This window comes from Pogoniulus pusillus, chromosome 7, assembly GCF_015220805.1.
Source record: "Pogoniulus pusillus isolate bPogPus1 chromosome 7, bPogPus1.pri, whole genome shotgun sequence".
Classification (NCBI taxonomy): domain Eukaryota; kingdom Metazoa; phylum Chordata; class Aves; order Piciformes; family Lybiidae; genus Pogoniulus; species Pogoniulus pusillus.
The window spans coordinates 8,270,217-8,295,224 of NC_087270.1; the positions used below are offsets into that span (position 1 = coordinate 8,270,217).

Consider the following 25,008-nt stretch of genomic DNA (forward strand, 5'->3'; position numbering starts at 1 on the left):
AAGCAGCACAGCCTCCAAATGAAAAACTGCCACCACAGAGCACAGCCCCACTGCCTTTGATCTGTCTTTTCTAGGAACTCATTTTCATCTTAAGTAGTTTGACTCTGGCTACAGAACTTCCTTATATTTTTAAACTTTGGTTATGTCAATCCCAGTAAGAGCTTACAAAGAAAGCTGTGCCTGAGGTTGGAGTCAACTGTATCTCATGTGCTTTCTGGTTTTAACAGCAGCTTACCAAGAACAAATAGCAGAACTCTGTCTTGGGAAGAATGAAATTGCACTACCCATGAACTAAACTAATACCTATCAATCTGCAGCACCTCTTGCAAAGAGACCATGCCTTGAAGCTTACACGAGGAATCTCTGAAATGAGAAGAAATCATAACAATTAATGTATTAATCCAGGAGAGATTTGCATACTTGCAGGTGGCTTGCAGGTGGCTTGCAATGCATACTTGTTCAACAGCAGGAAGAAAGCAGTGCTTTTTGTAAGAGCTTCAAATCAAAAAGTTAAATGATCAAAGTAATCAAGTCATTGCAGTTACTAACTTCAACACAGAAGTTATTACAACTGTCCTGATCTGCTCCTTTCCCATAACCTCCCAGAATCCCTCATTCAACCAACGCTTACTGGAAGAGATGTTCAGCAGAAGGGATGGAGTTAGCCATAAATCCAGTGTCAGGTCTTCCATTCTGTTGAAGTTTGGGTTCATTGCATTAGCTCATGCTAAATAAGTCAAACCTTTTCTCTGGGCTCAGACTGCTCAAGTCCCTGTGCTGAACCAGCGAGTGGTCTTTGTTAGTTCACATCACATGCACAACCCAGAGGCGCTGAGATAATTCTTCATTGTCTTTTAGTAAAAGTGCTATTTACTGAACTCAACTCCATTCACACTTACCTTTGTAAACAAAGCAGAACCCACAGGTTTAATAAAACCTTGAAAGCCACACTGGGCCACTGGAAGTGCAAGGCAGGAACAATGCTAGTAAATTCCAGCATGAATTCATCCACACTTTAATTGATACTTCAATGATACAATAAATCTACCAAAGCTTTTAAAGAGTCTTTTATTCTGGTTTTATATGAATATATAAAACCACCAAAGCACTTTAAGGAGCCATGCTTTCTTGTGTAATACATAAAACTAGTTTCATACTGTGCTTCTGAAAGTCTATCGTGCTGTTTTTCAAGTTATTTTACAGATGGCACATTTAGGGAAACAAAAAAACCAAAACCAAACCCAAAACCCAAACCAAAGCATGAATTTCTAGTGGCTGCAATGCAACACAGCATCCAAACCAAGACGTTTCATTACAATTAAAGTGTGAGTGCATCGTGTGATAAGCAATAGCAGTTTGGTCATTCCGATCTTAATTCTGTTTAACGAGGAAACTACCATTTGTGCTTCTCCCATGATATAGAAGTTCTCTGCTGTAAAAATCCCAACATATTACTGTCCAAAAAGAAGAAAAAAAGAGATCTAAAACAGGAGACCAAGTTTAAACCTACTCACTTTCCTGCAGAGTTGCTGTATTAAGAACTAAGAGAACATCCAAGACACAATAAGGCACAATGGGTGGTACAAATGAACGGACACAGCTGTCTCTGAAACTTGTTCTCTTCCACAAATACTAAAATACGTACCTCTCAAGGTTTTTTCTCTTAAAAATGAAATACATCATTTTATTATCAAAGTCCTATACAAAAAAATTCAAAATTTACACCATCTGAGCTGCCAAAGAAAAAAAAAAAGTGTATCAATTTTCCACAAAACTATTTCTCACCAGCACATCCAGCCACTGAGAAACAGATCTCCCAGTACCCTGGAAAAGAAAAGCATTATTTCCCCCCCCTGTGTTTTAAGACAAAAAGAAATATTGTGTTTCACATCCAGTAGTGTATTACACTTTAACAAGCCTAGCACTAATAAAATTACTATATTGATTTGGAAAGGATTGGTTCACTGCCTGGATGAAATAAGGCACTTTCTTCCAGCGGGCAGCGCTTTTCACAGATATGGAGATGATGAAGCAGGTTCTGGTTAAAAACAAAAAGGGGCTCAGTAAGGTCCCAGAAGACAACAGGAACACTTCAACAGCAGGGGAAGACACAGGAGGTAAAACCTGGAGATGAAACTCTACACAGAAGTGGTCACTCTGTCAAGGGCATTATTGACCTCGTTTTTGTTTGAATCCAGTCCTTTAGCAGCATTCATATCATTCCGTAAATTCTCCACTGTCTTTTTCATGTTCTTTAATTCTCCAGGGTGTGGAGTGGCTCGCCTTAGAAGTGTTCTCTAAAAATAAACAGTGCAATAAGTGGGTTTTGCCTTCATCTCTAAAAAAAAACAACATACACTTTCAAGGCTTTATCATTCACATACCAAATATTAGGTATTCATTTTTTTTCCTCTTTCCTTTTCAAACTATGATGCTCTATGCTGAACACTACTTTTGTAGCTGCTGGTTTCTGAGGACAGTGAAAGAGGTTTTAATAACCACCTAGGAGTAATTTTTCTCCTCTCTTGATTTACTAATCTGAAAGCCACTCAAGTGAAACAGAATTACAAGTTATGAAGTGAAGATTCTTTCATAAATACAGTTGGGGATTTGTTTTGTTTTCCCCTAGAAACCACCCAAGTGATTTAAGGTCACATTTCAAACAAAACCCATTCAGCTGGTTTTGAAAGAATCCCACAAGATCTCCTTACAGTGTCAAATACATGTTTGTGTCAAGCCCTGTATGCCTTCCAGCCCCACCAGGCAGTTTGGTTCCCTTATCAACTTAAAACAAATGCCTTGAAAGGAAGAAGAGGGAGCATTTCTGCCCCACTCTGGCATGCAAAAATGTCTAACATTATTGTGCTGAAACTTAACCAAAAAAAGTAAAAATTAAAACACCAGTTAGATCCAGATTAGAGACCAACACAACACCAACAACAGCTGCACAAACACCTATCAGTATAGTACGTATACACATGCAGCTACTTGTCAGTGGTATACATGTAAACTCTGCAGATTACAGTGAAATTGATCACTCATAAACAGGTGAATTGGTCAAGGCTGCTCCAGAAACCCAGCCTTCCTCCTCCTCAGCTTCATAAACTTCTTTTCCCCCTTAAAAGGCTCATGCTTGAAGTCAGGTTGTAATACCGTAACTGAAAGCAGTTACCATTACCACCTGAAATCTCACTGTTGTATGGACATTACGAGCTGGCACAGTTAAGCATCATTTTGAACTACTTTACCAGCCTGTGCTTGCAAGAGGCATTCAGTTTCTGTGGCTTTGAATTATGCCACGACCTTACTTGAAAACTCAAATGAACGTTTCCCTACCAAAGAATTCTTTTGGCCACTTTTTAAAGACCATGTCTGTCATGTGCTGCAATCCAAACAGCGCCCTGAAGTATCTCAGGCTGAGCTCTAATGAAGACCACCGGCAAGTTTTTAGACCACCAGAGAAAAACACTGAAAATCTGATTCTTTACAAAGAGTTTACATTGTTAATGAAAGTCAGTAGAGCTAAAGATCACGTTGCATTCTGTTTTTCAGGGCATGCACAGCCCAGTATAACGGAGAGGTCTTGTAAGCACAGTGACAGATGTTTCCACGTCCTTTGTTTAAGTGGGAAACTAATGAGCTGCATTCTTGCTGTTTATGGACACTACAGTTCATTCAATCAAATGGTGGAGGGAAAACAAACAAACAAAAGAAACAGAGAAGGAAAGAGATTGGAAATGGAAATAGAGAGACAAAAAATGGCATATGTGATGGAGACACATGCCACACTGCTGAAATCCTAGACACCATATATTTTCAGGCAGTAAAGATTCACAGATGTAAAGAATGATGCTATCTTGTTTCTGGAAAGAAAGCTTCCTGAACAGACACAGGAAAACAAAGCACAACAAAGACTGTCCTGCATCAGAGCATAAAAGAAAAGGCATTTAAAGTCAGTATCAAAAGCTGTGGCAGTCAAGGTGAGCAAATGTACACAAAGAGCATGCAGTTGCAGCTGAAATATTTACAGCAAGAGAGCTCAGGCACTTTTTAAAGTTGTACATTGAAGTTACAATGTCTGCAGGCATCCAAAGGCTTGGGAAACATACCATTTCGTTATCATCTTCATCTTTTTCATCTTCTAAGAAGCGAATTGCACTGACTCTATTCACTGCCCGCTCATTCCAGGTTTCATCTGACATTTCATTTACCAGACTCTCTAGTGCACCACATCGTGGCAGGTTATCTGTTAGAATAGCAACATGTAACTAAAGATGCACAGCCAGTGTAGAATATCAGTCATAGAATCACAGAATCAACCAGGTTGGAAGAGACCTCCAAGATCATCCAGTCCAACCTAGCACCCAGACCTATCCAATGAACCAGTCCATGGCACTAAGTGTCTCAGCCAGGCTTCTCTTGAACACCTCCAGGGACAGTGACTCCACCACCTCCCTGGGCAGCCCATTCCAATGCCAATCACTCTCTCTGTCAAAAACTTCATCCTAACATCCAGCCTATACTTTCCCCTGGCACAACTTGAGACTGTGTCCCCTTGTTCTGTTGCTGGTTGTCTGGGAGAAGAGAACAACCCCCACCTGGCTACAACCTCCCTTTAGGTAGTTGTAGGCAGCAATGAGGTCCCCCCGAGCCTCCTCTTCTCCAGGCTAAACAACCTCATCTCCCTCAACATGCTGTATTGTTAGTAACTGCAACATCCAACCGCTCACTCACCTGAGATTTACAATTAGCTATTTCTCTTGTTTTATGTTACAGAAAACATAACTTGTATTAAATGTTCTTTTCTTAGTACACACAATAAATAGTTCCTGTATGAAGGAGAAGTTTCAATATTTGACTGTTTCAGGTTTGTGACAGTTTTAGAATACTGATGATACATTTTAAGAGACTTGCCACTACATACACTTTTCTTCTGAATCACAACTGCTATCTGATATTAACCAGTTCCCTAAATGACATCCCATACACAGGATTGTCACTTTGATTGACCTCATCCCTTCAGTATTGCTAGGCATACATGTTCAACATTCCTAATTTCAAGCCTTCTACCCATGAGATTTATTTGAGGAGGAGGAAATCTAATTCCCAGTACTAAGGTCTCTAGAGAAAGTCAATCTACCTTGGTTACTCCTCTTGAACTAGTTTATTCTGCTGTAAGTCTCAAGAGGTCAATTTGTTTACTTATTTTAATTCTTAGTGCAATCTGTATTGTTTAAAATCCAGACAATTTCACCAACCAAAGCCATTGCTACATTTCTGCTGCTTTGATAGTTTCCATTTGCTCCTGTTGCATGGTACTGAAAGAGTGGGATTAATCCAAGTAAATTTGAGTACCTACACTACAGATGTCTACAGCTGTTTGTTTCTTCTCCTCAGGCCCCCTGCATAGTCTATGGAAAAGAATCCACATGATTTCTTTTAGAAGTCTGTTCTTGGGTAGAATAAATTACTCTCCAGTGATTACAACAAAAGTTTAAATGTTAGCCCCTTGAATGGTCACACAGAGCTGTAAAAGACCAAAGACAAAAAACATCCAGAGCTTACCTGCGCAGCAACCCAGAGAATTTATTGTTCTACCTGACCCAGAGGCAATTTTCAGCACAAAAGGTGAAAGCAACTTAAAACTGCAATTCTATATTTGCTACAAAATACTGTAAGACACTGTACAGAATCTTTGCTGGAAAGAAAATCAGCTTGCTAAAAAGTAAAATACCTACTTGCAATCACTAGCTATGTCATTTGTTTTCTGGTGAAGGGATTGTAAATTGTAAAGTCAACAATTTTCACTGCACATGTCTGCATTTAAGATGTATAATCAATGCAGGCAAACATGGACACCACTACTTTGTCTACTGGCAAGCCTCACAATAATGACATGATTAAATCTTCCTCTTCCAGGTCTGTGTTTTATTTCTTGTGGCTGGTGTCATTGTATTTTCAGTAACAGACATGTTTTTAAACGTCTTCTAAAAACTACTATGATTTAAAAAGGAAAAGGAAAAAAAAAAGAGTTTAAAAGTGAGAATTCAACCAGGACTTTGCTACTTTGTCCATTAGAGCTTATGCATCTTTTGCAAACCTTTGTGGAACAGACAACACAGCAAATGAAGAAACAGCACTTTTACATGCAATGAAAAACTGACTTCAGGCACTTACCTTGGCAACCAGGCTCAGAAGGCATTTGAGGAAGTAATACACATGTTAAAATCTTTTCTCCCGTTTCAGGGTCTGTGTCAGTCTGAAACGTTAGTAAAGGTTGGGACTGATTATCAGACAACCACAAAGCCTTCAGCTTTAAGGTGGTCAGTGAGAGGGGAAGATACGTCAGCCTAGTTGAAAAAAGAGAAGTAACAAAGTCAGGCAATCTTCAGGAGATTTAATAGATGGTCATGAGGCTGACCCCTATGTATATATATATCCAACTTGGTATAAATGAGCTTGAGATGAATGCCTCTAGGAAGACACTGCAGTAGTCATCAAATCCAATTATTCAGTTCTTTTAAAATTAATCTGCAGCTTAACTTTATACCATAATTCTCTCTACCTGTGAAGAACAGATAAAAGAATGCTGAGTTTTCTCTACTGCAGTAAAATGCCCTGGAAGACAGTCATCTGCTTCTGCTCTGGAGCCTAATACATACACACAGTTTACAGAACAGAAATAACTAAGCTCCTATGAGACAATTACATTGCACAGATGAGATGCCATTTGCTTTTTCCTCTTCCCTCCCCTCCACAATTTAACATCCTACTAAGCAACTGAAATGATTTGCTGGTTTATGTGTCTTTATGGCTGAAGCATACAAACTAAGAGGCAAGAGAAGCTTTGGTCAAGGTGGCATTGTTACTTGCACAATACTAGTGTTACATGATGTTAACCATAGAATCAACCAAGTTGGAAGAGACCTCCAAGATCATCCAGTCCAACCTATCCCCCAGCCCTAGCCAGTCAACCAGACCACGGCACTAAGTGCCTCATCCAGGCTTTGATTGAACACCTCCAGGGACAGTGACTCCACCACCTCCCTGGGCAGCCCATTCCAATGCCAATCACTCTCTCTGCAAACAACTTCCTCCTAACATCCAGCCTAGACTTCTCCCAGCACAACTTGAGACTGTGTCCCCTTGTTCTCTTGCTGGTTGCCTGGGAGAAGAGACCAACCCCCACCTGGCTACAGTCTCCATTCAGGTAGTTGTAGACAGCAATGAGGTCCCCCCTGAGCCTCCTCTTCTCCAGGCTGCACACCCCCAGCTCCCTCAGCCTCTCCTCATAGGGTTTGTGTTCCAGGCCCCTCACCAGCTTTGTCGCCCTTCTCTGGACACCTTCCAGCACCTCAACATCTCTCTTGAATTGAGGAGCCCAGAACTGGACACAGCACTCAAGGTGTGGCCTGACCAATGCTGAGTACAGGGGAAGAATAACCTCCCTCATCCTACTGGCCACATTCTTAAGGCTGGTAGTTTCAGCTGGAGCCCTACCAAATTGCCTAGATTCTCAATTTTAGGTCAAAAATATGCAAGTCTAGAGGTTTGCTCTTTGAAAAAAAGAAAGCCTCTCTTTTCCTCAAGGTCACAGCAACCCAGAAAACATACTCATGACAACACACAATTTATGTTACTTTGGGCCAAGCGGGAAGACTATTTTGACAACTTCAGCAGTAAGACAAAAGTCTTACTTGCTTTTTTTGTGACTCCAATGTTTTCTTGTCAGAAAGAATCCAGTCAATCCAGGAAAAGAATGTGACTGCACAAAAACTTCTTACCTGTTGCCAGCAACATCCAGGACATGAAGTTCGGTGGCTTGTGAAATTTCAGAGGGGATTCGCGATAATCTGTTGTCGCGTACAGAAAAGACATTGAGACTGCAGCATCCCCCAACCTATAGTAGAGAGCAGGAAGAAAGAAAAGAACAAGTCTGGTTTTGTTGCAGTATGACAGCATAAACAAAGGCATGCAGCACGGGTCACATAATATGTCATAGCGCATTCAAGTTACGATGCCTGCCAGACACTTCACCCAGAGGTACAGGCTACGAACAAGTGTTAGCTTAAAATAAGTCTGACCTGGAGCAAGTCTGTGGGAGCAGTGTCTTGAACATCTGGATCTGTGAGTAATGTGTGTCTTTTTACAAAGAGGTGCATTTTAGAGCCTTCCACACCAGGAAGAGATCAGTAACCACAGATAGCACTCTGGAGACAGCCCTCACAAAACAGTACTAGCTTCAGCTTTAAACTTTGTCTAGCTTTACGTTTTACATATGGATTCTTTCTTTCCTTATGGTAACTTTAGACATAAGCAAGTGCAGTGGGGACGTAGGCAAGGCAAACTGCTAAATACACCAATCAATTCCCAACATTTATTGAGCCCATAAAGAGTAACAAAGAGGTCACAAAAAGCAGAAGACTTTGAGTATCATCTTTAATGCCCTGGTTTATTAGAAGCATCTAATCTCCAGAAGATTCCATATGAACTGGTCAATTCAATTTAGTATCCTCTGTCTCTATCAAGGTATTGAAATAAAAGCATCTGTATTGCTCAGATAATTTTTGGTTGCAAAAGATGTGGTGTTTCAGTTTTACCCTTAAGACATCCATACTGTGCATCAAAGGTACAACTTCAGAAGAAGTAACCCTCTACCTTTGAATAAACAACCCCATATTCTGCCTTTTGATCCAGATCACAATTACTACTCCTGTCATCAAGGAGATTTTTTTGCTTTAGCACCTTGAAAGCTGCTTCAATTATCCTCCTTGTTCTGATTCACAAAGAAAACTTAACCTTGGTTTGCTTAGAGAATCATTTTGATTGGAAAAAGAATTAAAGATCATCTAGTCCAACCATTAACCTAGTCTACCACTAAACTCTGTCCTGAAGTGCACAGGGTTAACCCTCCAGGGGAGTGACCTGGAACCTGACCCTAGGTGGTCTTGACCCCTCCCCAGGGGTGGGTCTGAACACTGCCAGGTGATGGTTAGCCCACTCCCCCTTCCTAAGAGCCATAAAAGCAGGGGGACTTCCTATTACACTCTCTCTGTGCTCCCTGCCTCCCAGCATCACCATCCTATTCCTGATGCTCTTTGTTTTATCATGTGGCCATCACCACAAGGCAGACAAAGCCCTCACCCACGAAATCTGGTTGTATTTACACATTTTCTCTTTGTTTTCTCTTCCCTATACCTTTGTAAATTCCCTACCTCAGATACCTTTCTAAGTGATTGTTAAACTTCTCTTTTTAACTTCCAAATCGAGTGAGATTTATTTATTTGGGTGTGCTTACCTTTCCTCTCTCTACATCTAATTCCTTTCTTTTGGGAAAGAAGGGGGAAGAGGGGAGGACACTCTATAAAACTGTTATTGGTTCTATCAAATATATTTGAGTCTCTGGGAATTTCAATTAGAACTGAGACATGAAGTGTCAAATCTACACATCTTTTAACTCTTTCCAGAGACACCGATTCACCCACTTCCCTGGGCAGCCTGTTTCAGTGCTTTGCAACCCTACTGGTGAGAAGCTATTCAAAATGTTCAACCTAAACCACCCATGGTGCAACTTGAGGTCATTTCCCCTTGTCCTTGGGGGAAAGAGACAAACCTCCATCTTGCTACAACCTCCTGTCCGGGAGTTGTAGAGAGCAGTAAGCTCCCCCTTGAGCCTCCCTTTCTCCAGGCTAAGCAACTCCAGGTCCCTCAGCTGCTCCTGAGAAGACTTGTGCTCTAGACCCTTCACCAGTTTTGCTGCCCTTCTGGGGACACGCTGCAGCACCTCAATGTCGTTCTCATAGAGAGGGGATCCAAAATGAAACAGTATTTGAGGTGCAGCCTCACAGCGCTGAGTACAGAGGGACAATCACTTCCCTGATGCTGCTTGTCAAACTATTTCTGTTACAAGCCAAGATGCTGACTTGTAGATCATATACAGCAATATCATAATGAGTTTCAAAGAGCACTTTTGTCTGCCAGTTAAAAAACTCACCATGAGAATGGAAAAAGAAGTTTATTCTCTAATTCCAAGTATTAGAAGCAAAATATCCCAATGCCTTTTGAAGCTTTAACATTTAGAGGATTTAATATCTAAGTATAGACAGCAAACTTACTGAAAGATCTTAGTTCAAAATTTAGGGGATATCTACAGTCAAAGACATGTAAAGAGGTTATTTGGTCACATTCTAGCTAACACTTTGCTGTACCTTGGTTCGAGCCAAAATTATCTATGTGTTCTCATTAACTGCCACTTCCTTCTTTGCAAAACCCACAGTTCAGTCCAAACCCAAGCAAAACATTCCCTACTAAAGTAAAAATCATGTTGAGTCAACCTGCACTACTCACCAAGGAAAACCTCATTTTTCAAAAGCATCCAATTGTGACTTAGAAAGTAAAATGGGAAAATGCATTTATACCTCTCACTTTCCTTCGTCTCATAAACACATTTTAATGGAGAAATCAGCCATCAGCTGCCCAAGGCTTCTGATTTACAAACCATTCGAGTGCAACGTTACAGTACAACATTATCTTCACAAAACAAAATCTGGGATGGTTCTCCTTAAATCACTGCACTCTAAGATGCAGATGATTCGTGACAGTTTCACCCTTCCCAGCCACCTATGTACAAACTTGTTAGCCATTCTGGCTGATGAATCAAAGCTCTTAGAAACCAGCACTCAGATCATGAGCAAACTACTTCTTAGAGCACAGATTCTGCTTTTCAAGGGTCTTAAATGATGTGCCTGGACACATTCAACGAATGCAGTGCCATAGAGAAAAATAAAGAGTATTATACATACTTATTTAAACACACACACACTAAATGTCTAATTGGTGTATCTGACATGAGGAGCTGTGAAAAGCAAGAGGTACAGTTAGTGAACATTGATGAGCTGGCAACTGATGCCCTGACTGTACACAGAGTGCTCTCTTTTCCACAAATGAAGTTTGCGTTACTTGGTCCTGGAGCATGGAGATCCAAACCACATAGCCAAACAAACAAAGTAAAGCCATGCAGCCCTGATGAGACCAAACCTCTATGCTTTTGACAATGGGAAAATGCAGCAGTGGAACTGGCCAGCCTGAGTCATCATGCATTTAAAGCAGTTTAATGAAAGGAAACAGTAGAACAGTGGACTGAATACTTACAGGGTTATCAATTTCCCTCACCCATAATTTTCCAAGAGGCTAACAATTAAGAAAATACAAGAAACGTTCAATTTATTTTCCTTCATCCATACTGGACAAGAGCATGCTAACACATGGAGACAGAACATACATTCTTCTACTGCCAAAGTGGGTTAGAACTCCTGAGTTACTTTAACTTTGCTCTATTAGTCAAGAGGCAATTGCTCAAAGGTAGTGAAGGTCGTTTTAAAAGAGAGGAGATAACAGCGAGACACTGAAATTTCTGTATGAAACTGGTTTTTACAAAACACAGGCAGCATTTAACAAGCAGCACTGGGGGAGATATCACAGAGAAAAATGACGAGCTGACAATTAAAGAAACCCTCTTTATCATTTCAAAACTAAATGGCAACCATCCAGCAGTGCAGAAAGGTATCAGCTCCAACGCTTGAAGACCTAAACACGAAGCAGTGCCACTGAGGCACAGTGCACACAGTAAACAGCATGCTGAAAGGAACCCATTGTTGTGACCACCATGAAGTAACACAGGATCAGAACATCACTGGTTTGGCTGAGAGTCATTAACTGACAAAGAGCCATGCTTTGCAGGGGTTTGATCACATGCGTACAACAGACTGCCAAACCACTGCAGAGGCACCAGCTACACAGTCCAGACCACAAGCCCATTAAACAGTTAAGCACACAGTTCATTTCCAGCACAGACTCCAATTAATGGTGACAAGTATGTGCTTGGTTCTCAGCACATGAGTAACTGTTCCAAAGACTGGGAGATTCAAGAAGGCACTCAGGTCTTCTATAGTGAACTAGACACCAGGAAAAGGTCTCAAATGAGTTGTGCATGTCTAAGTCATCAGTAAGTTTGCAGATGACACCAAGCTAGGAGCAGGTGTTGATGAGTTGGAAGGTAGGAGAGCCCTGCAGAGGGACCTGGCCAGGCTGGATAGGTGGGCAGAGGCCAACGGGATGAGATTGAACAAGGCCAAGTGCAGGCCTTGAAGGCAATTCATAGAATCAACCAGGTTGGAAGAGACCTTCAAGAGCATCCAGTCCAACCTAGCACCCAGCCCTATCAACTAGACCATGGCACTAAGTGCCTCAGCCAGGCTTTGATTGAACACCTCCAGGGATGGTGACCCCACCACTCCCTGGGCAGCCCATTCCAATGCCAATCACTCTCTCTGACAACAACTTCCTCCTAACATCCAGCCTAGACTTCCCCCGGCACAACTTGAGACTGTGTCCCCTTGTTCTGTTGCTGGTTGTCTGGCAGAAGAGACCAACCCCACCTGGCTACAGCCTCCCTTCAGGTAGTCGATTGGTTTAGATCACTCAACTGCTGCTTCTCTATTACAATAACCTGCTGGCTGACATTTGATTTTTCTTGCTGATGACATCTTTGTGGCTCTCTCGAGCCCAGAGGTTGGTAACAATTATTCACCACCACAGCCCAAATATCATTGATGGCACATTCTCACATTGCTGGTGATTTAAATCTAAATTAAAGGTGGGAAACTTTTAAGACCTTCAAGTTAGGTTAGCTGAATAACATCTCTTTAAAGGTAATGAATCAATGAATCAACTGCTCAAAAGGTAATGAATCAATTCTGCTGTCCTTTATCAGCTTGCATCATTTACATGGATAGAAGCAATGTAAAAAAACTATGACACTCTGATAAATACTATGATTATTTCCTCGTGTGTGACTAGCTAGAGCTCTCAATACAGCTGTCAGCATCAAGAACACTACAATAACCACATTGAGAACTTAAATACAGCTCCTATTGTGTTGGTTTTTTTTTCCAAAGTAAAATTTTGTTTCAATTCAAAGTAATTCATGTCAGAATTTTCTTTAGCATCATATAAAAAAACACCAGCTTCATTTCAAGCACAGACTACATTTAAAAGTAGAACAAGCTCACCAACTCACTATTATTAACTATTATGCAGCTATTAATTTCAAATTGGTTAGGAAAACCTTCAGCAAACTCACTTCAACACCTTCTGAACCACTGGTGAATGCTACAGGAGGAGCACAGCAAGAAAGCTTCTCTGCCTTCTGACTCAAGACAAGTTTTCCTGTATTTTGTTCTTTAGAGCCTTTTTTCACCTTTGAAACACATTCTCATACTTTCACACAAATGAGGGAAGGGGCAGGAGAGTAGTTAAAATCAGACATAACAAAGCAACATCAACTTGATTTAGAAGAAAATGAAAATGTCAAATGCAATTATTACCAAACAAACCAAAAACCACACAACCAACCATTCAGTTTTACCTACTACAGTAGTAATTCTCACAATATACCTATAGCCAAGGAGAACACATTACCAGACCTTTGCAGGTTGTAGAGACTCATTAGCAAAAGCACCTGAACTGGAAAACATTCCAGGGTGGTTATTTATCCAAGCGCCAAAATCAACACACCAGTTTCACCAGCATTTCAGTGCCAGGGTGGGATTTCAATACCAAAGAGTCACCAGGCAGGTCTTTCAAGTTTAAGGGGAAAAACATTTGTAACTATGAACAGGTTTAAACATTCTCTGCTCTTGTTGAAGTTTGTTTTGCCACTCAGTTCAGTGAGAGAGGCATCTAGTTGCAAGACCAGACACTGAAGATGAAATCTGACAGTGACTCAAGTCTTGGTCAGACGTTGTGCTGTCCACATTTTGCCTTCTATATCAGCATCAGATACAGAAGAACTTTTGAACCAGGAAACTTTAAAGGAGCAGTTACTTACAAGCTTCTCAATAACCTCATTAAGAAATCTCACAGCAAAAGAGACTGGATTTACAAGTGTGCACTGAAACAACCTGGCCATTTCAGTCATTTGACAGGTTGACCCAAAATCCAGTCCTAGTAAACCACCACCACAAAAAAAATAATCTCCCAACTAGCCACCAAAAAACCACCACCCCACCAGAAAAAGGCTACAACTCACACGTTATCTCACCAGCTTGTATGAAAGCAGGTATATTATTTCTGCCACAATAGCTCTCTGCTACAGGAATAACTCCAGAGGGAAGGACATGACAGACCAGGTAGATATCTTCTCCCTATTAGAGTCCAGATTTTCTGTAAGCATATTTCCAGACTATATCTTTCTCTCCAAAAGAAACCAGTAAAAGCCAGTCCCACACACATTTCTTATAAGGAAGGCCACAACAAATGTACAGCTCTTACAGCACTCTGTAATGCAGAGAAAGAATGAGTGGGAATGAAAAGAGGGAAAGGAAAAGAAGGGAAGACATTGAGAACAGGTATCTGTAGTGCATAGTCCAATTCTGCATCTGACTCTGCTTCTGTGAAGGGGAAAAGCAGTGTACAAGTACTACTACTGATTGATGTACAAAGGTCTGAGACCCCAGCCCTCACCATACTATCTCAAGAGACATTTTAAGCAACACATAGCAGACAGAGCTGTTGAAAACCACAGAATCACAGAACTTCAGAAGTTGAGAGTGACCTCCAGAGACCACTGAGTCCAACCTCCCTGCCAAGGCAGGATCACCTAGGACAGTTGGCACAGGAATGCATCCAGGCAGGTTTTGAAAGTCTCCAGAGAAGGAAACTCTACAAACTCTCTGGGCAGCCTGCTCCAGTGCTCTGTCATCCTCACAGTAAAGAAGTTTCTACTCACGTTGAGGTGAAACCTTCTATGTTCCAATTTGTAGCTGTTGTTCCTTGTCTTATTGCTGCTGACCAGTGAAAAGAGATTGGCCCCTGCCACTTGACACTCACCCCTCAGATGTTGTGTACATTGATAAGATCTCCTCTCACTCTTCTCTTCCCCAGACTAAACAGCCCCAGGTTTCTCAGTCTCTCTTCATAGGGGAGATGCTCAAGCTCCCCAGTCACCCTTGTGGCTCTCCACTGGACTCTTTCCAGCAAGTCCCTGTCTCTTTTCCCTCCCTCACCTTTCCCTCTCATCAAACATACACTTACAAGGCAATTTGTAAAGGAGGAGTGTGCTTGCTACCTCTTTTGCAGGGCACTACTGCAAGAAGACTGGCTCTATTCTGATACCCATCCCTAAAATATTCATTAGCATTGATCTGATCCCTCAGTCTTATCTTCTATAAGATAAAAAGCCCTAAGTCCCTCATAGCCTTCATAAGTGAGATGCTCTCGTTCCCTGTGCTAGTTTGAAGCTAGCTAAAATGTTTTGGTGAGAAGAAATAGATTACAGGCTGTGAAAAAGAAAGCAGAATGATGTCTACTTCACTCATAGGCTTACTGAGAGATACAAGAAGAATCTAAACATAGATAAGGCACTACTCCTGCTGGGGAGCTCTGAGCTGCACCTCTCTCTCTAACCTCACCTACCGTTTCTCTGACTGATCCACTTTGCTTCCTAACCCCCTGGCCAAACCTCCATTCTTCCTTGGGACTGGGGTAAGGTTGAGAGGGAGAGGGGCAGGGGCAAGGTGGAAGGGTGGTTGAGAGCCCCTCCTGGGGACTCAGGTTTCTGGGAGGGCTGTTGTGTTTCTGTATTCCCTTTTCCCTTGTCTATTTCTGTCTATAACTGTATATACTGTAAATACCTGCTTGTATGTTGAGCTAAGCTGTAAATATAAGCTTCATTCAATTTCCAGAGCTGGCTGAGTCTAATCTGGGTGATTTCCAAAGTGTGCGGGGGTAACACCCAAACATCACAAGGTGTAAGTGCTATCATGGAGCACCATTTAGGTAACCAATCTGTGTCAGCTCAGATTTGGGTCACTGGAATTGTTGCTGCTAGGGCCACAGCAGCATCCTCTGCTCCTGCATCGCCCCTGCTCTTCATATCATTGGCTCTTCCCATCTCCTTCCCAGACACATTCCTCTCTTCTCACACCTTCACATCAAGCTGTCCAAGCTCCATAATTGAGCAGAAGTACGTGCTCACTGGTCACACTATTCCTGACAGAAGCCAAGCCACCATTGGCCTTCCATGCTACCTGAGCACACTGCTGGCTCATGTTCAGATGCTGTCAGCTGTCAAATGCTGCTTCCCTTGATCTCTTCCCACAACTTACTGCTGAACATGTGAGGCTTTCATTATATTTAGTTTCACAACAGAAAATCTAGCTTCAGTTCATTTCATAGACCATGACAGTAGACAGAATTTCTAGAGATCATAGCTGTAAGATCTTAACTTTCTACGATCTCAGTCACATTAGGTCCTCATATTTAAAGGCAAAATCATTCCTGAGACCTCTAAAACATAAAAGACTGTCAGCAGTTTCTTAATCAGTTTTCGCAACATGAAACCTTTCCTTTCCTATTGCTCACAAGAGTGAAGTGAGAAAGACTCTGGCAATGTTTTCATATTCCATAGAGATGCTGTGTCTTAATGTTTAAATGCATTCACTCTACCAAAATTCCCAGTCTGCTGACACCTGCAATGAGAATTACTAGTGACCAGCTAATTAGCTCCAAGTCTTCTTGTTCAAGTGAAAAGGCATTTTGCATATCCAAGCAAGCAAATCTGCTGTTCAGACCTAAAAGACAAGTTTCTGGCTGTGATCAGTTTGGGAAGAATGTCCAGTGGATCAAAACTGCATGCTACTTCTCATAGGCATTTGAAATCAGGAGTTTGCTGTTTGTATAAACATAGCTTAGAGTTAACTGCACAAAACTTACCTCTTTGGGCAAAGATGTCAATTTGTTCCTATCAGCATTCAAATTGTTCAGCTTCTTTAGTTTCCCAATGCTCTTTGGCAATGACTGTGCCAACAAAAACAAAGCAATACACCATCAGATTCTGTAAATTCACACAGTCCAAGCAAAACTTATCTCTCTTTAAAAACTAATTTGCAGACTGATCTATTTGCAACACAGGAGTGTTGTTAGCCTTCACTACTATAAGGCCCTCCAAAAGAGACCCAAGCTTTTATCTAGCAGAAGGAGCATCCAGGAATGTCAGTTTCTAATCCAAGTTAGCTCAGAGGCTACCAGGATGCACAGCAGCTGTGTAACAGAAACAAAATGGATGTTCTGCATATACATTTAACTTTAGGCTCTCTGAACAGTTAATGGAGAGCTTCTAATGTTGGTGCTGTGAAGTGACTTCTGGACAGGCATCCGTCCTGCAGGCTTAAGCTTCTAACTCAACCAAGCACAAATGTAACTTAAGAAATGCTCAAAACAAGTTTGTTATAAACACTTCAGCAGCACTCTAAGCATCGGTGTCCTATGAAGGAAGCCTCAAAATAATGGAAGGAAACACCTAATGACAGAAAGGCTCAGATCCCAATTGATTGCATATCCTATTGACTATGTGTCTGGAACAGTAGCTCTGCAGTGTTCAGGGCTCCCATTCAGGTCCAGCAAATCTGACCCAGATAATGCACAGTGAAAATTTGCCACAACACAATGTGACACAAGCTCCACATTAAAAACAAAGCAAATGATACCTGCACTCCTGCTGTTCATGAAGGATTCAACAGTGAATATGTAACTGCTTTAGCCCTTGGAAAGGAGGATTATTGCTACACAACTTGATCTTCAGCATTCATTTAAGAGGTTAAAAACAAGATGTTACTGTCTACAACTACCTGAAGGGGCATTGTAGCCAGGTGGGGGGTGGCCTCTTCTCCCAGGTAATCAGCAATAGAACAAGGGGACACAGTCTGAAGTTATGCCAGGGTAGGTATAGGCTGGATATTAGGAAGAAGTTCTTCACAGAGAGAGTGATTTCCCATTGGAATGGGCTGCCCAGGGAGGTGGTGGAGGCACTGTCCCTGGGGGTCTTCAAGAAAAGACTGGATGAGGCACTTAGTGCCATGGTCTAGTTGATTGGATAGGGCAGGGTGATAGGTTGGCCTGGATGATCTTGGAGGTCTCTTCTAACCTGGTTGATTCTATGATTCTAAGATGCATTTAAAGGAAACTGGCTACTTAACAGTGGTAACAACAGTGAGTAACCCTACAAGCTAAGTGATTCAACACTTAAGCAGCAGGTCTTACTACCCACCAGCCATTTGAGCTGTCATGATCGTGGTTACCTGCAGTTGGTTTTCTGTTAGGACAAGCTCAGTAAGGCTTTCACAGTCTCCAATTGAATCCGTTAGCTGAATGAGTTTGTTCTGATCAACCTTCAGAATGGAGAGCCTCCTCAGTTTTCCTGGAAAGAAAGAACATCACAGTGGTTTAGCTTAGTGCCCTCCCATACCTGCTGCAGCTACAGAAAATCATTCTGCTCCAAACCTTTCTGAAATCCTCTAACAACTTTTGCAAGTTTACAGCATCACCAAATGATTAGGCAATAGAAATATTCACATTCATTATTTAAGCATATAAAAGTCTATTAAAGGTGGAGGCTGAAATGTATCCCATATAAATGTCAATGACCTATAAATGTCAAAGGCCTAAAAATGAGAGAAGACTACCTATTTTTTCCTCAATTATAGGATTTTTATTCAGAGAGGAGTTTTCAGATCACCTCTGCCTGCCCAGCCATAATAAGAAAGCCTTGCAAAAGACTGGATGAGGCACTTAGTGCCATGGTCTAGTTGATTAGCTAGGGCTGGGGGATAGGTTGGACTGGATGATCTTGGAGGTCTCTTCCAACCTGGTTGGTTCTATGATTCTAAAGTGACAGCTTAAACTCAAACAGGATGAAGGTCTCTTGTCCTAACAGAGAACCTAGCTAGCCAGACATGAAATCCAAGTTCATTTTTCAGAATAGAAATCAAGCTTATTTGAAGGTCTTCTATCCAAGAAGGACAAAATAGTATTTCAGAGCAGAAAGCTCACCTTGTTCTCCCTTGTTTAAGGAAGGAATGTTTCACAATGAGGGTGGTGAAATGTGGGTGCAGGTTGCCCAGAGAGGCAGTAGACACCCCATCCCTGGAAACCTTCAAGGTCAGGATCTAGCTGAATACATCCCTGGTCATTGCAGGGGATGTTGAACCTTTAAAAGGCACCTTTCAACCAAGATTGTTCAATGATTCTGCTCCTTTGTATGAGAATGATGTTTTGTGCAAAGCAGAGCTGACCCAGAGAGAATCTGGGAGACATCACTAGCTGCTGACACCACCCCAGCCATCCCCACACTGTTCAAAATAAGCTGTAATAGTCTGGCACATCAATTTCACTGATGATGCTACATCAGGAAGAGACAGCTGAGAGACTGTAAGATAGCAAGCTAAAGAGAAACTCAGGGTTCAGTAGGTTGAAGTACAGATCTCTGCCCCTGGGCAAAATGACCCTGTACACCAGTACAGGCTGGCAAGTGACAGGTTTGGCCACGGTCCTGCTGGGAAGGGCCCCAGACTTCTGGTGATCACCAGGCTGAATGTGAACTGGCAGTGCACTCTCACACTGGCTGGAATACATTAGAATTACAGCCAGCAAATCAATGGCAGTTCCTGCATCTTATCCACAGTGAGCCACACTTGTAAATCTATGCTCAGTTTTGTGTCCTGTCCTGTCTTCCCCTCTTGACTCCCCAGTGCAAGAGGTATGCTGGTGGGGCTTCTGCACAAAGCACAAGATGGCCAGGGCACATGTAAGCTGAGACTAAGAGAGATGACTTTGTTGATTTACACCAAGAGGCAGCTGAGGATATATCTAGAAACAGCCCACATGTACCTGAAACACAGTTCCAGAGATAACAGCCAAACTCTTCTCTGCAGTGGCAGGCAAGACAACAGTGTCCTCACAAAGGGAGGGTGTTCCTAGCTTCCCCACTGAGAGGTGGTACAGCACAGGAGGTGCTGGACCCAGCTGCATTAGAGGCTTTAGAGATTTGGTGAGACACAGCCACTGCTGACCTAACTTGCTGGTGTGGGTGAAAGTCATGCTGTGAGGGCTTACAGATCCAACAAACCAACCAAAGCTTCAGTGACAAACTCAGCTCAGCTTTCAGCCACAACACTGCATTTTCTCAATTTCACATAACAAAGTCTAATGCCACCTAACTCTCAAAACACAAGTAAGCTACTGTATGGATAGAAGTAGCAATTACTTCTGTCTTTAGAACAAACAACAGCTACCAAATGCATGTGCAAACTAAGCCCGGTGTAAAGCAGCCTGGCTGCTCCCAATCACTTTCCCTAGCAAGATTCTCCCTTTAATAGGATTCTTGAGAAGCAGCAGCTCCTCTCATTCACCAGCTGGTGTTACAGACAAGCTCCTCTTTTCCAGATGTGAAATTTCTGATGTACAGCAGCTCTATTGGCCAGCTTAGATCAGTAACCAGAAGGCTACAACACATCCCTACAAAACACAGGTTAGGACTCACAGTAGTTACTCTACTCCCCCAGGTTCAACTTCTAGAAAAAGACTCACACTTTACAGCATAAGGAGGGAGGGGAAAGGTCTGCCCATTCTTTTTCATGTTTCACAAGTCCTCCCTCTCCTTCACCTTTATTTTATAAAATAAAAACACATGTTGAGGTGCTGGAAGGTGTCCAGAGAAGGGCAATGAAGCTGGTGAGGGGCCTGGAACAGAAACCCTATGAGGAGAGGCTGAGGGAGCTGGGGGTGTGCAGCCTGGAGAAGAGGAGGCTCAGGGGGGACCTCATTGCTGTCTACAACTACCTGAAGGGAGGTTGTAGCCAGGTTGGGGGGGGCCTCTTCTGCCAGGCAAGCAGCAACAGAACAAGGGGACACAGCCTCAAGTTGTGCTGGGGGAGGTCTAGGCTGGATGTTAGGAGGAAGTTGTTGTCAGAGAGAGTGATTGGCATTGGAATGGGCTGCCCAGGGAGGTGGTGGAGTCACCATCCCTGGAGGTGTTCAAGCAAAGCCTGGCTGAGGCACTTAGTGCCATGGTCTAGTTGACTGGCTAGGGCTGGGTGCTAGGTTGGCCTGGATGATGTTGGAGGTCTCTTCCAACCTGGTTGATTCTATGATTCTAAGCAGAAGGCACACTCCTGCCACATGAAACTCTCTAGAAGAACAGCTGATGAGTACTAGAGAAACAATAGCTTGCTGACTCCTCACCACAGCTGCTGCTGCAGAGATAAAGACATTCACCTTTAAAAAGGCACAGGTAATGCTTCAGAAACATTCTTCAATTATTAAATCTCCTTTATGGGGTCAGCCACGGAAAGGTTGCAGTTTGGATACTTAAGGGTGAAGATTAATGGGCTGAAGCTGGAACAGCCTTCCATTGAGTTTGGTACAGGATTAATTATATTCATAGAATCATAGAATCAAGCAGGTTGGAAGAGATCTCCAAGATCATCCAGTCCAACCTAGCGCCCAGCCCTAGCCAGTCAACTAGACCATGGCACTAAGTGCCTCAGCCAGGCTTTTCTTCAACACCTCCAGGGACAGTGACTCCACCACCTCCCTGGGCAGCCCATTCCAATGCCAATCATTCTCTTTGCCAACAACTCCCTCCTAACAGCCAGCCTAGACTTCCCCGGGCACAACTTGAGACTGTGTCCCCTTGTTCTGTTGCTGCTTGAAAACAATTACACTACCCTACTAAAACCTATGGCCTTTTTTCTTTTGTAGAAATACTGTCAAACACTATTACCAAATGACCTACAACATAGAACCAACCAGGCTGGAAGAGACCTCCAGGATCATCCAGGCCAACCTAGCACCCAGCCCTAGCCAGTCAACCAGACCATGGCACTAAATGCCTCATTTTGCAGCATTAAAGAATCATAGACACAGTATTATTTTGTTCCAGTAGGTATGAAGTGAAGGGCAAAAAGGATTATGAAGCCATCATTATGCAGGCAATTAAAATGTGAAATTAATAGAGCTATGCTTTTCATGCTAAGCAAAAAAGAAAAAGCTGAGACAAGCTCATCTCTTGCACAAACAGACTTCAGAAGACTTGAAAACAATCCACTTTACAGGGTATTATATGGCTCTAGGTGATAGCATTCACCTCGTACTTACCAATGCCATCAGGTAAGATCTGAAGTAAATTCTGAGAAACGAGCAAGTCTGTTAAAGAAGTCAGACCACTAATTTCTTCAGGAAGGCATTCCAATTTATTTTCAGAAACATCCAGACAAAGCAGGTTTTTCAGGTTTCCTACTTCCTGTGACACAAGGCAAAAATGTTTAAGTCATGCCCAAACACGTAACAAAGTCATCTGAAAAATGTGCCCCCACAATGGAGTCCCAGAAAGAAAAACAATCCTCTGTAGGAGCTCTAAATGAGCCATTCTTCACATGACCTCTGAATGCAAGGTGAATGAAAAAAGGTATATAATTACATTTTGCATATGATAAGCCAACCAAGTGATTAAGCCAGTTTCTTATCCTAATATTCAGACTAGCAGTAGTCAGACAAGGTGTGCTGAGCACACCCAGGCAAGTGGCAGCCAAAACTGCAGTTTTCCTGAAGCAAAGACTGCAAAGTTGTTGTTTTTTTCAGAACCACAGATTATCAAGATCCACATAATTAAAATATGCCACTCCCAATTAACCCTGGGCAAATTAGGATTAGTTTCTCCTGCCTGATACAGCAACATGTCATGACATCTAGGGATTGCCTATCTTCACATCTTCCAACTGCAGCCAATGTAGAAATAGGTACTGAGTGTTGCTGCAGCAAGCATATTTGCAGTACCAAGTTGTACTACCATCATCTATGATTACATGATTAATTTTTTACAATAGTAAGCCACCAATTAGCTTAAAGTCTGAAAGAGAAATGCCTTTGTCCCTAACTAGCCAACAAAGCACCCTCCCATTCCCCATGTATACAGACACTCCTAGACAGGCTCTAGAATAGTTCTGGGTTTACTCACCCAGATCACATTTCAGAGAACAGAATGGCTAGAGCAGAATTGTCCTTTACTTTGTGAAGTATGAATATGAAACTAGCACACAGTGGCAGCCTGGATCCTAATTCACAAGATCCCTTCTTTTATTCAGCACACACATACTCCTTACCTCACAAGTTTGCCTTTTGGGCATTAGACAAAATACACACTAGTGGCCAGCTTCGATAGAAACAGCTGCTGAAGTCACATGTGAGCTTTTATGAATAATTATCAGTGTTTAACTACAGCTCATTAAAACAAATATTAGGCCACACCAAAAACAAAGTCAACAGAGCCCACTAAACTATAACTGTGTCAAAGTGAGACTACTGTTGACAAGGAGATCAATACAGCAAATAACAGCAAACTGCACAAGGAACGGGAGAAAACAGGTTTTGACTTGGCTCTGAAGGAAAAAGAGGGAAAAGAAACCATCCCACATGTTATGACAGTTCTTGAGAAAGAGAAGTTAGAGTGTTGTAAGCTTTAAATGCTAAGGCCTCTCAACACAGAATCACAGAATGGCAGAGGTTGGAAGGGACCCCCAGAGATCAAGTCCAAGCCCCTCTGCCAAAAGCAGGATCACTTAGGATAATGCAAACAGGAATGCATCCAGGCAGGTTTTGACAGTCTCCAAAGAAGGGGACTCCACAACCCCCCTCTGCAGTCTGTTCCAGTGCCCCATCATCCTCACTTGTAAAGAAGTTTCCCCTCGTGTTGAGGTGAAACCTTCTATGTTCAAGTTTGTATCCACTGTTCCTTGTCTTGTTACTCTGCACCACCAAAAAGAGATTGGCCTCATCCACTTGACAGACATTATCCAGACCCCCTCCCAGCCTTCTCAAGACTAAACAGATCCAGGACTCTCAGTCTCTCTCTCTCTCTAGGGGAGATGCTCAAGTCCCCTAATCAGCCTTGCGGCTCTCCATTGGACTGTCTCATCCCACAACTGACATCAGACGAGGGATTTGCCTGCATAAATCCTAATTTCTATTTATGGCAACAGTTCTGTTATTGTACTTCCAGCAAGCACTGTTTCAATGGAAGGAGATGATTTTTAAACAGAAAAATCATCCTCATGTCTGTCAAAGCTGCAATTTAGGGACAAAAGATGAAGGTTAACTCAAAGAACTCTGATCACTGGAAAAAAAAGACTGAAAACAGAGGATGTGTCATCCTACAAACTGAGCAATGTACCTATCCAGGAACAACTCAGCTGTCAAAATGTTAACAAGAAAGTATTTGACAGTGTATGACACCATGTATAATCCCTTGCAGAGGAACCTGAGAATATCCTTACACATCCAAAACTCAAGTCAGGCAAGGTGAACTGAGAAAGTTTCAGATCAGTTTCACATCACCTCCCTCTAGGTACAAAAAACCTCCCATTTTCTTTTAAATGTATCTTCAAAACAATGTCAGTAGAGCTCATCTTTACCTGAGGTATTTCAGCTAACTGGTTTCCATCCAACCAGAGGTCTTTAAGATTGAAAAGTGCACCAATTGTTTCTGGCTGTAACATAAAAAATAACAAAGTTAAGTTACATAGGAGCTTCAAATGGCCACCCCATAATTACAGTCTGAGAAAACAAATCCTTACTCCAAGCATCAATTTGAGGTAGCATGCCTAAATGGACCAAGGATGTCTGTAAGCATTTCAGAAGCCCATCAGACAAATTAATTGCTATAGCTTTACAAGCTACCATACACTACCTGACATGCACTAAGAACACTCTTAATCTATTGCAAATCCAGCATTTAATTGAGTCATAGAATCAACCAGGTTGGAAGAGACCTCCAACATCATCCAGGCCAACCTAGCACCCAGCCCTAGCCAGTCAAATAGACCATGGCACTAACTGCCTCAGCCAGGCTTTTCTTGAACACCTCCAGGGATGGTGACTCCACCACCTCCCTGGGCAGCCCATTCCAATGCCAATCACTCTCTCTGACAACAACTTCCTCCTAACATCCAGCCTAGACTTCCCCCAGCACAACTTGAGACTGTGTCCCCTTGTTCTCTTGCTGGTTGCCTGGGAGAAGAGACCAACCCCCACCTGGCTACAACCTCCCTTCAGGTAGTTGTAGACAGCAATGAGGTCCCCCTGAGCCTCCTCTTCTCCAGCCTAAACACCCCCAGG

General features: G+C 42.3%; 1 protein-coding gene across 1 annotated transcript in view; it reads right to left on the reverse strand.

The window, feature by feature from the left end:
• Nucleotides 1-1,045: 1,045 nt before the first annotated feature.
• Nucleotides 1,046-25,008, reverse strand: part of LRRC1 (leucine rich repeat containing 1) — a 75,622-nt gene continuing 51,659 nt past the window's right edge. Inside the window, exons 7-14 of the mRNA XM_064145812.1 lie at nt 24,306-24,380; nt 21,994-22,138; nt 18,138-18,256; nt 16,774-16,857; nt 7,785-7,900; nt 6,178-6,350; nt 4,110-4,246; nt 1,046-2,297 (exon numbers count right to left, since the gene is read on the reverse strand). Of these exons, the coding sequence (XP_064001882.1) occupies nt 2,139-2,297; nt 4,110-4,246; nt 6,178-6,350; nt 7,785-7,900; nt 16,774-16,857; nt 18,138-18,256; nt 21,994-22,138; nt 24,306-24,380 (1,008 nt within the window). The 3' untranslated portion in view covers nt 1,046-2,138. The remainder of the gene's footprint in view (nt 2,298-4,109; nt 4,247-6,177; nt 6,351-7,784; nt 7,901-16,773; nt 16,858-18,137; nt 18,257-21,993; nt 22,139-24,305; nt 24,381-25,008) is intronic.